General features: G+C 45.2%; 1 gene segment (V, D, J or C); it reads right to left on the bottom strand.

Moving 5' to 3' along the window:
* Positions 1-661: 661 nt before the first annotated feature.
* Positions 662-1,140, bottom strand: LOC130032021 (immunoglobulin kappa variable 1-27-like). The segment is given in 2 exon segments: positions 662-981; positions 1,092-1,140. Coding segments are annotated over 2 exon segments (369 nt in total).
* Positions 1,141-12,019: the final 10,879 nt, after the last annotated feature.

The following is a 12,019-nucleotide window of genomic DNA, read 5'->3' as shown; positions in this document are numbered from 1 at the left end:
AGTTGTCTCTGTTACAGCTTATACGAAACCACTCTGTAATTGCAAAAGAAAAAGAAAAAAGTTGCAGCTGTTTTGTTGACATTCTGAATGCTTCTAAGTAAAAACAAGTTTTTTTTTATTAAAAAAAATCCCTCAGTCAAAGGAGATCTCAGTCCCCTCTGACCACCCCCCCTGCCCCCCCCCCCAATAAATACTGCAGGATTGTGTGGGTTTGTTCCCTGGTGAGACACAGTCTCACCTTCTGGCCACATCCAACATGACATCATGGCAGGGGAGGATGCACCCTGTGAGACGCCCTCAGTGTGAGTCTATGAAGGTGCTCACAATTGGGGTGGAAATATGTATAATTAGTAAAAATTATCTATTATCAAATGGTTTTTAGGCTTTCTAGAGAGACCAGGCCAGCACATATGAACTCTGAATGATACTGTCACCTACTTTCTTCAGAAAAATAATCTCTATAAATTCAATCAGCAGATCTGTTGTCATGTCTGTGTTGCAGGGATGACAAGGAGAATAATGGAGCCTAAAAATGTTCCTTTGACATATATCATAACTGTTCATCATTGCACAGTCTGGTGCATCTGACACACCCTCAGCTGGGGAAGCATTTGAGGTGCAGCTGGGGCAGCCCAGCCTCACACAGCTGATCTCTGGGGGTTTATGTTCTCGCGTGTATCACTGTGGGAGGGTAACTATTATGCTGTTGACAGTAATAAATGGCAGCATCCTCAGGCTTAAGGTTGCTGATGGTGAGAGTGAAATCTGTCCCAGATCCACTGCCACTAAACCGGGGAGGGATGCCTGCTTCTAAGTTGGTTGCTCTATAGATGAGACACCTGGGAGCTTTCCCTGGTTTCTGCTGATACCAGGCTAAATAATTGCTAATGCTTTGACTGGCCTTGCAGGTGATGGTGACTTTGTCTCCCAGAGATGCATACGCGGATGAAGGCTGGTTCATCTGAATATCACACCTGGAACCTGGGGAATAAAAAATAAACAAGCATAATCAGCACCATTCATTGTACTTTAAATTATTTCCCCTGAAACACGGGTAGCACTATCCAGTAAACCCTCATTTCCCTCCTTACTAGGGAGCCAGAGCAGCAGGAAGCTGAGGAGCTGCACAGGGGCCCTCATGTCCACTCTGGGTGTGACAGACACTGACCCTGCAGGGTAACACAGACTATTATTGAGTGTCCAGGCTGATCTCTGAGGACTTGCAAATGAGAGGGGGCTGGGCGGCTGGGCAGGCGGGGGGGGGGGGGGGGGGGGGGGGGGGGAGGGGGGCGGAGGGCAGCCCAGCTGCAGGGAAGTCAAGGGTGTGGGTCCCTGTGGGGAAACAGAACTTTGCCCACAGAGAATATGCCCCTCCCCGGGCCCCAGGAGGGCCTCAGTGTGAGCACAGAAGGGCTGGTCCTCTGATCTCCTGAGAGTCAGGACTCAACTTCCTGCTCTCTCTGCCCAGGGACAGGCTGTCAGACACAGCCACACAGACCCTCTCAGGAATTGTAAACCTCTTCAATTTCACATTTTTGGATCAAATTGAGGACATGGAATTTTCCATTTAGCTTTGATGTCTTGGTATTACTGGTTTTAGAGATGTCATGACTACCAAACGGAAACGTTGTGTGGTAACAGCAGAAAACCTGTGGCCATGATAACAAGCCTTGCCAAAATGCATTCCTGAAAGTCTCACCACTTCCAACTCAGCCTCAGATTATGGGGCTTGTTCTCCATGTTTAATAAAGCTCTCTACCTTCCCCGACATTTACTCTTTTCTCTTTGGGCATTCTTCTATGTTTTTCAGTCAATCTTTGCCTGAAAGATTCCATTCTAAGCTGACCAGATTGAAATGAGTCCAGAAGGGATAGATGAGATGAGTCACCTCTACCAAAATCCCCTTGAATGCACTGTGCTCCTTCAGCTCACATCCTATATCACACATCTCTTTTTCTTTTTCTTTTTTTTTTTTTTGGTTTTGTTTTTCAACCGCTCCTAGCTGTTCCCAGGGCTTATTCCTGGCACTATACTCTGGATTCACTCCTGACAAGGTTCTGTGGTGGAGGTGTGGGGTACCATATGGGATGTCAAGGATTGAAACTGGGTTTTCCACATGCAAGGCAAACACCCTACCCACTGTACTATCTTTCCACAGATCTCTTCTAATTTTGGACAGCTCTCAGCCAGCCCAGGTGCAGGGCATTGAGACTCAAGTAAGGTTAGCATATAACCCCACAAAGAAATGACTTGCAGTTCTTAGAGGTGGGCATCAAATTGGGCAATAGGGAGTACCCAACCTGGGATCAGGCTCTGACAGTGGCTGATACCCCAATGAGTTGGTGAGGGTAGAGTACGGGTGAGATGAGTCAGTATAGTCTATAGTGATGTTTCCTCCACCACCACCTCCCCACCCCATTCAATCACTGTTTATTCTTTCAGTAGAATGCCCTGGGAGTGCACACCAGCAAAATATTGAAAGGCCCATGGACCCTCCACATCAACGAATTCAAGATTCATGATATCTGAAGATACTCCTCCATGAACTATTGACCGAGCCAGTAGCTTTCTATTTCTGAGAATTTAAGAGTCCTGAGCTGGGTTAGAGATCCATGGAAGGTACCACAGAAGGTCCCAGGGGAACCTTATGGTGATTATGGATTCTAGTCGAGATGGGTTTACTCCCAGTTATCAGCCTGTGACTGGGGCCTCCCCCAGTGCTTCTGTCAGACAGGGGCAGCACAGGGAGCCTCAAGGTCTGCAGGGCCCTTGACAGGACCCTCCAGAGCCATTTGAGGCCTCACACCTGACTCAGGCAGGGGATATCTCCCCCTGTCCCAGCACACACAAACCCCAATCCACCAGTGATTTTTTTAAAAAAAATAATGTTGGAGTACTGCTATTTGTTCAGCCATTGATTATGCTGATTGAATTGGACATGACTCCCCATTGCTTTTTTTTATTTTATTGTATCACTGTGAGATAAAGTTATGAAGCTTTTATGCTTGAGATTCAGCCATATAATGATGATCACCCATCCCTCCACCAGTGCACATTTTCCACCACCAATGTCCCAAGTATCAACACCCCCCCCACACACACACACACATACACATCGCAGTCCTCACCCTGTCTCTATGGAAGAAAAGTTCCCCAATACTCTCTCTCTAATTTTGAGCATTAATTTTGTTCGAATTTTCCCACCACCATTCAAGCCTATCTGCCAGGGGCAAGACTCTAGATAATATATTTTCCATAACTCATTTTGTTTTTTTGGTTTTTTTTTTTATCATTTTTTTTATTAGTGAAACACCATGAAGTACATTTCTAGACTTATAAATTTTTGTGCTTGGGTTTCAGTTATACAATGATCAAGTACCCATCCCTCCACCAGTGCCCATCCTCCCCCACCACGGGTCCTAGCATCCCTCCCAACCCCCCCCCATCCCACCCTGCCGCTGTGGCAGGGCATTCCCCCTTGTTCTCTCTCTCTCTTCTTTGGGTACTGTGTTTTGCCAGAGAGGCATTGAGTGGCAATCATGTTTGGTCTATAGTCTACTTTTAGCATGTCTCTCCCACCCTGGGAGGGTCTTCACAACACCCTTTATTTGGTGCTCTCTTCTCTATCTGAGCTTCCTTTTCACCTAGCACATATGGCTGGCCTTCAAGTCATGGAGCAAAATTCCTGGTACTAATCTGAGCCATTCCTGGGTGTTAGTCTCCTGTTTTGTTGCTTTATGTTCCCCAGATGAATGCAATCTTTCTGTGTCTATCCCGCTCTTTCTGACTCATTTCGCTTAACATGATACTTTCCATGTAGTACCACTTGTATGTAAATTTCATAACTTCATCTTTTCTAACAACTATATAGTACTCCATTGTGTAAATGTACCAAAGTTTCTTTAACCAGTCATCTGTTCTTGGGCACTCAGGTTTTTTCCAGATTCTGGCTATTGTAAAGAGTGCTGCAATGAACAAACAATTGCAGATGTCACTTCGACTATACCTTTTTGCCTCTCTGGGATATATTCCCAGGAGTGCTATAGCTGGGTCAAATGGGAGATCGAATTCTAATTTTTTGAGAATCGTCCATACTGTTTTCCAAAAGGGTTTGACCAGCCTGCATTCCCACCAGCAGTGAGGAGGGTCCCTTTCTCGCCACATCCGCGCCAGCACCTGTTGCTTTTGTTCTTGTGGATGTGGGCCAGTCTCTGTGGTGTGAAATGATATCTCATTGTTGTTTTGATCTGCATCTCTCTGATGATTAATGATGTAGAGCATTTTCTCATGTGCCTTTTTGCCATTCGGATTTCTTCTTTGCGAAAGTTTCTGTTCATTTCCTCGCCCCATTTTTTGATGGGGTTGGGTGATTTCTTCTTGTGTAGTTTAACCAGTACCTTGTATATTCTTGATATCAACCCCTTGTCAGATGTGTATTTGGTGAATATTCTTTCCCATTCTGTAGGCTGTCTTTGTATTTTGGTCACTGTTTCTTTTGAGGTGCAGAAGCTTCTTAGTTTAAGATAGTCCCATTTGTCTATCTCTGTTTTCACTTGCTCGGCCAGTGGCGTGACATCTTTGAAGATACCACTAACTTCAATATCGTGGAGAGTTTTGCCAACTTAATCTGGGCTGGAGTGATAGCACAGCGGGTAGGGCGTTCGCCTTACAAGCGGCCAACATGGCCGACCCGAGTTCGATTCCTCCGCCCCTCTCGGAGAGCCTGGCAAGCTACCAAGAGTATTGGATATGCCAGACACAGTAACAACAAAGTCTCCAATGGAGACGTTACTGGGCCTGCTCGAGCAAATCGACGATCAACGGGAGGGCCTTTACCTTGTCTTCAATAAACATTATGGATTCCGGTCTGATGTTGAGGTCATAAATCCATTTCGATCTTACTTTTGTGCATGGCGTTAGGCAGAGATCTGAGCCCACTTTTTTGCATGTAGCTGTCCAGTTTTGCCAGCACAATTTATTAAAGAGGCTTTCCCTGCTCCATTTCACTTTTCTTGCCCCCTTATCGAAGATTAGATGATTATATGTTTGGGAGGAGATGTCAGTATATTCAACTCTATTCCATTGGTCTGCAACTCTGCCTTTGTTCCAGTACCATGCTGTTTTGATTATTACTGCTTTGTAGTAGAGCTTGAAGTTAGGTAGGTTGATTCCTCCCATTTTCTTTTTCCCAAGAATTGCTTTAGCTATTCGTGGGGGCTTATTGTTCCATATAAATTTCAGGAGTGTTTGCTCCATTTCTTTGAAGAATGTCGTGGGTATCCTTATAGGGATTGCATTGAATTTGTACAGTGCCTTGGGAAGTATTGCCATTTTGACAATGTTGATTCTCCCCATCCATGAACAGGGGATATTTTTCCATTTCCTCATGTCCTCTTTTATTTCCCGAAGTAGCGTTTTGTAGTTTTCTTTGTACAGATCCTTTACTTCCTTAGTTAAGGCGATTCCTAGGTACTTGATTGTCTGGGGCACAATTGTGAATGGAATTGTTTTCTTCATGTCACTTTCTTCTCTTTCACTATTTGCATATAGGAAAGCCATGGATTTTTGGGTATTGATTTTATATCCTGCCACTTTACTATACAAGCCTATTGTTTCTAGGAGTTTCTTGGTAGAGGTTTAGGGTTCTCTAAGTATAGTATCATGTCATCTGCGAATAGTGAGAACTTAATTTCTTCTTTCCCTATCTGGACGCCCTTAATATCTTTTTCTTGCCTAATCGCTATTGCAAGTACTTCCAGTACTATATTGAACAGCATTGGAGAGAGTGGGCTTCCTTGTCTCGTCCCTGACCTTAGGGGGAAGGGTCTCAGTTTTTCCCCATTGAGGATGATGTTTGCTGTAGGTTTGTGGTAGATGGCTTTAACTATATTGAGGAAAGTCCCCTTTATCCCCATTTTGGCAAGGGTTTTAATCATGAATGGGTGCTGGATCTTGTCAAATGCTTTCTCTGCATCTATTGATATGATCATATGATTTTTATCTTTTCTTTTGTTGATATGATGGATTATGTTGATTGATTTCCGAATGTTGAACAATCCTTCCATCCCTGGGATGAATCCTACTTGGTCATGATGTATGATCTTTTTGATGAGTTGTTGAATTCTATTGGCTAGTATTTTGTTGAGAATCTTCGCATCCGTGTTCATCAGGGATATCGGCCTGTAGTTTTCTTTTCTTGTGGTGTCTTTGTTTCCTTTTGGCATTAGAGAGATATGGGCTTCATAGAAACTGTTTGGGAGAGTTTCCGTTTTTTCAATTTCCTGGAAAAGCTTGAGAAGAACTGGCAACAGGTCCTCTTTAAATGTTTGGAAAAATTCGCTAGTAAATCCATCTGGACCTGGGCTTTTGTTTTTGGGAAGACTTTTGATTACAGTTTCAATTTCCTCGATGTGAATAGGTCTATTCAGGTACTCTATATCTTCTTGCTTCAGCTTTGGGAGATGATAGGAATCCAGGAATTTATCCATTTCTTCTAGGTTCTCTTGTTTCGTGGCATACAGACTTTCAAAGTAGTCTCTGATGATCTCTTGAATTTCTTTAGTTTCTGTTGTGATATCCCCATTCTTATTTCTGATTCGATTTATTAAGGCTCTCTCTCTCTGTTTCTTTGTGAGTGTTGCTAGTGGTTTATCTATCTTATTTATTTTCTCGAAGAACCAGCTCTTGGTTTTATTGATCTTTCAGATTGTTTCTTTGTTTTCCATGTCGTTGATTTCTGCTCTAAGTTTTATGATCTCTTTCCTTCTGCCTGATTTATGCTCTTTCTGTTGATCCTTTTCTAAGGTCTTGAGCTGTGAGGTCAAGTTGTTTATGTGCATCATTTCTACAGTCCTAAGATATGCTTGCAGAGCTATAAATTTTCCCCCTTAATACAGCTTTCGCTGCATCCCATAAGTTCTGCTAGTTTGTGTCTTCATTCTCATTTGTTTCCAGGTATCTTTTGATTTCGTCCTTGGCTTTGTTCTTGACCCACTCATTGTTCAGCATCGAGTTGTTTAATTTCCAGGTGTTTGATTTTATTCTCCGTGTCAGTGTGTGATTCACTTCTATCTTCAGTGCATCATGGTCTGAAAAGATGGCTGATACTATTTCTATCTTCCTGATTCTGTTGAGGTATGTTTTGTGTCCTAGGACATGGTCTATTTTGGAAAATGTTCCGTGCGCACTGGAGAAGAATGTGTATTCTTTCTTTTGGGGGTATAAAGCCCCGTATAGGTCTATAAGCCCTTTCTCTTCTATTTCTTCTTTCAAAGCCAATAATTCCTTGCTGGGTTTTGTTCTTGTTGATCTATCCAGAGTTGATAAGGCGATGTTGAAGTCTCCAAGTACTATTGTGTTGGTAGCGATGTCCTCCTTAAAATCTGTTAGCAGTTGTTTTAGATATTTAATTGTTCCCTCATTAGGTGCGTATACATTTAAGAGTGTGATTTCTTCCTGCTGTATGTATCCCTTGATGAAGAGAAAATAGCCTTCACTGTCTCTTCTAATCTTTTTCAATGTGAAATTAATGTTGTCGGATACTAGTATGGCCACCCCAGCTTTTTGGAAGGGACTGTTTGCTTGCAGGATTGTTTTCCATCTTTTGACTTTGAGTCTGTGTTTGTTCTGGCTGTTGAGATGAGTTTCTTGTAGGCAGCAGAATGTTGGGTTCTGTCTTTGTATCCATTTTGCCACTCTGTGTCTCTTAAATGGTGAATTTAGACCATTGACATTGAGAGAGAGAGTATGAGTATGGGGTTTTGTGTCATTTTCTGTAGGGTGTTTTGTGGTTGTAGGGTTTGTCTTTTCTTATAGTAGCCCCTTTAGGCCTTGCTTTAGGTTTGGTTTTGAGTCTATGAAGTTCCTGAGCTGCTGTTTATCTAGAAAATAGTGTACTGTTCCTTCGATTTTGAGGGAGAGTTTAGCCGGATAGAGTATTCTTGGTGAAGCATTCATTTCAGTGAGTTTTTTGACTATATCTTGCCACTGCCTTCGGGCTTGCAGGGTTTGCTCTGATAGGTCTGCTTTGAATCTAAGGGGTGCTCCTTTGTATGTGATTTCCTTCTTTGCCCTTGCTGCTTGCAGTATTGTGTCTCTATCGGCAGCATCAATAATTCTAACTATGATATGCCTTGGAGTGTTTTTGTTGGGGTCTCTTTCAGCTGGCACCCTTCGGGCTTCTTGAACCTGAATGGCTGCATTGTTGGAGCTCTGGGAATTTTTCAGCAATGATTTGTTTGACGGTGTTTTTTTCGTTGGGATTGTTTCCCTGATCTTCAGGTAGTCCCATGATTCTAATGTTGTTCCTCTTGGAATCATCTGCTAGGACTCTGATTCTCTGTAGAGCCATTTTGAGGTCCCTTACCACTGTTTGTTGTTCCGTGCTGGCTTGGCGCAGCTGATCTTCCAGCTCACTGATTCTCTCTTCAGCTGTGGTCATTCTATTTTTAAGAGAAGAAACTGAGTTTCTCATTTCATCTACGGAGTCTTTTAATCGTGACATTTCTGCTCTCATTTCTTCGCGTAATTTATCGATTTTTTCTGTGGTGTTACTGGCTGTCTGTCTGACCGTTTCATTGAGTTGATAGAACATCTTGATGACTTCATATCTGAATTCTGTGTCAGAGAGGTCCCTTAGGTGAGCTGTATCGACAGAATGTTCTGGATTGTTTTTGTTGTCCTCCACTTGTGTTGGGGATTTTCTTTGTTTCTTCATATTGCTGAGTAGGTTGGGGACTAAATTCCTTGGGAACTAGGTTCCTTAGAATGGGTAAACAACCTGCAGCTGGGTAAGCAGCCGCCGGCTGGAAAATAGGCCACGCCCACTCTGAAGCCACGCCCACTTCTGAAGAGGCCACACCTCTACGGAAAACTGGGTTTGAGATGAGATGAGCACTGCGTGAGGAGTGAAGAGGGGACAGCAGACGCTCATGGCTGCTTTTCTCCAGGCGTCTGCCGGGATGCCTGAGGTCCCGAAGGGAGAGATGGAAGTCCCGGGGCCACACACCAGGGGCTGGGCTGACCTGGGTTTGAGATGAGATGAACGCCACGTGAGGAGTGAAGAGGGGGCGGCAGATGCTCACGGCTGCGTTTCTCAAGGCGTCTGCCGGGACGCCTGAGGTCCCGAAGGGAGAGATGGAAGTCCCGGGGCCACACACCAGGGGCTGGGCTGACCTGGGTTTGAGATGAGATGAACGCCGCGTGAGGAGTGAAGAGGGGACCTCCATAACTCATTTTGAATATCATGAGCGCTCATGCAGCTGCAAATTTGTAGATGGTAAATGATTGGGTTCCAGAGACATCTCTGTATGGCACCAATCCATTTTGGGATTCAGTTGGGAGTCTTTGGGCCAGGGCGTTGGTGTGCTAAAATGGCATCCACAGGCAAATTATGGGCATGACAGCCAGTCTTCTGGAAGGGTGGTGACCTGTGAGAGACAGTCCGTGTCCTCTGCTATCATGTGGCCTGGAGATTTAGTCCTAAACCCGCCTACCTGGGCCTTGCTTGTGAAAGCTTTGGTCACTGATATTCCATCTGGAGTAGGAGGGGAGACTGCACCTGCTCCATCTGGGGTGCCTCAGTCATATTGGCTCAGTATGGGCCCCGGAGAGATCTCCGGCGCTGTGGTGTCTTCTTGGACTTGTTGCTGTGTCTCTGGGCCAGGTCCACTGCTGATTTTTAAGGCTTCCAGGGTTCTGCTCTCATTGGACCACCGGTGGCCCCATGAAAAAACTTCTAACCAACTCCTACTCTATTGTTCCCATCATCTCACTTACCAAAGGAAATTCCTGCATAGGGATTCACTGAGACAGGGCAGAATAAGGCTTGCTAATGGCAGGATGGAAGAAAAAGAGGTCTCAGTTACAAAGGAGACCAGAGAAGAGTGTAGGCAGGCAAACTGGGTGTGTGTACTCAGAAGAGCATCTCAGATCAGACACACACTTTTGCCTGCACTGTCTGCTCCAGAGGAGTTGCCCTGAGGTGGTTATGATGGCCAGTGGAAGAGGCTGGGGGAGGAGGATGAGACTCCGGGGTGTTCACATAATTCTGTTGTCACAGAGGCCCTAAGACTGTGCATTCCACCACAGTAGCAGCAGATGGGGGGTTAGCACACAGAGGTTGTCTGAACTTCTGCGGCAGCTTCCTCTGATGGTGAGGAGGGGACAGAGCAGCTTGTACCATCCTGCAGAGCCTCCCGGGGAATGGGATGAGCAGAAGCTTCAGAGCTAGATTCAGTTTCTGATGCTCTGAACACTGATATTGGCCCTGCAGGGACACTGACCTTCTCCTGGAACAGCCAGGGGGAGTGGAAGTGGTTCCATTGTGTCCCCACGGCATCTGAATGGAGTAACATAAGGACACCCAAAACATAACTATCACGGTTATAGTTCATTCAGTTTGATGGACTTCCAGTTGAAAATAAACAGCCAGCAATATCACAAACAATGTTGACTCACGATATGAAAATGATTTCTGAGTTCTCCTCAGCAGTCAGAAGAGAAGAAAAAGGAGCAAAGTTGTCTCGGGGCCACCTTCTCTAGATGCACCTGAGGCCGACCCTGCTCAGAGGGTGCCTGGTGGGGAGCATCAGCTCAGGCTGCCTCATAGAAACACACAGGCTGGGGGTTCACAAAACACACACAGGATTCTCACACTCTGGGAGGCTGGAGAGTGAAGGTCAAGGTCCGTTAGGTTCACATCATGTGAGACCCTTCTCCTGTCAGCAGGAGCCCCTCTCTCCCCTTCTCCTCACAAGCCTCTCTTGGAATTTGTGCCTGTGGGAACTGCAAGGGCATGGAGTGGTGCTCCCTGGTGTTTTATGCTCCATCTGGTGCCCCTCCTGTGAGCTAATTTTACCTTGTTAGTCTACTACTTTGGGCTGGACCCATAGCACAGCAGGTAGGGTATTTGCCTTGTATGTGGCCAACCCGAGTTCTATTTCTCCGTCCCTTTCAGAGAGCCCGGCAAGCTACCGAGAGTATCCTACCGTCACTGCAGAGCCTGGCAAGCTCCCCGTGGCATATTCGAAATGCCAAACACAGTAACAAGAAGTCTCACAATGGAGACGTTACTGGTTCCTGCTCGAGCAAATCGATGATCAAGTCGGGGACAGTGCTACAGTGCTACTGCTTTATCTCGAAATATCACAATGGAACTTAAGTAAAATTATGAGCACTGGATGGGGATCAAAAGTCCACAGCAGAGAGGCAGGACAGAACATCTATCCCCACAGCAGGAATGGACAACAATCTGGCTACAACTCAGACTCTAACAGCTTTCACACTGCCCCACCAGACCCTTGTCCCTGCTGACAATGGACCTGTTACTGTCTCAGGGTTTCTAGGAGTCAGGGTCTCTCTTGTCAAGTATGGGGTTTGTCTGCCATCTCGTGGCCCTTGTTTGATACAGCACCTTAATAGGTTTCAGCTGATGATGATCTCCATGCTGCTGTGATTTAGAGACTTTCCCCAAGTCTTTAGACAGATACTATAATGTCCGTCACCAAGCTGAAGTATGAAAAGATGTACCTTGCTAAAGCCAATCAATTGTCACCTTCAAGCTCAGTCCTTCGGTGCCAGTCGCAGAGAATGAAACAGACAAACACACATGTGATAAACAATCACACATTCAAGGACTGTGCAAGATTTAGTATGTCTTGGACACTCCCAGGGAGCTTACAGGAAACCACGTATTCAATGTAATGTCATCGCAACCTGGGTCCCAACATGTGAGCCATTGTTTGGCAGAGACATTAAGGACAGTGAGTGTGTATTTCCACACTGAATGAAGAGCAGAGGCTGGACTGTCTCAGACCAATTAGCAGGAACCTTCAAGCATGAAGTCTGGACTCTCTCTCTCTCTCTTTCTCTCTCTCTCTCTCTCTCTCTCTCTCTCTCTCTCTCTCTCTCTCTCTCTCCCCTCTCTTTCTTTCCCTCCTTTCACGTCGGTGCCCTCATAACTGAAAGACAATAAACGGTTTACTCTATCATTTTCAATCACATTTACGCTGTTTGTGTA

The sequence above is a fragment of the Sorex fumeus genome, unplaced genomic scaffold, assembly GCF_029834395.1.
Source record: "Sorex fumeus unplaced genomic scaffold, SorFum_2.1 ptg000006l, whole genome shotgun sequence".
Lineage (NCBI taxonomy): Eukaryota > Metazoa > Chordata > Mammalia > Eulipotyphla > Soricidae > Sorex > Sorex fumeus.
This window is presented reverse-complemented; position numbering and strand designations above follow the sequence as displayed.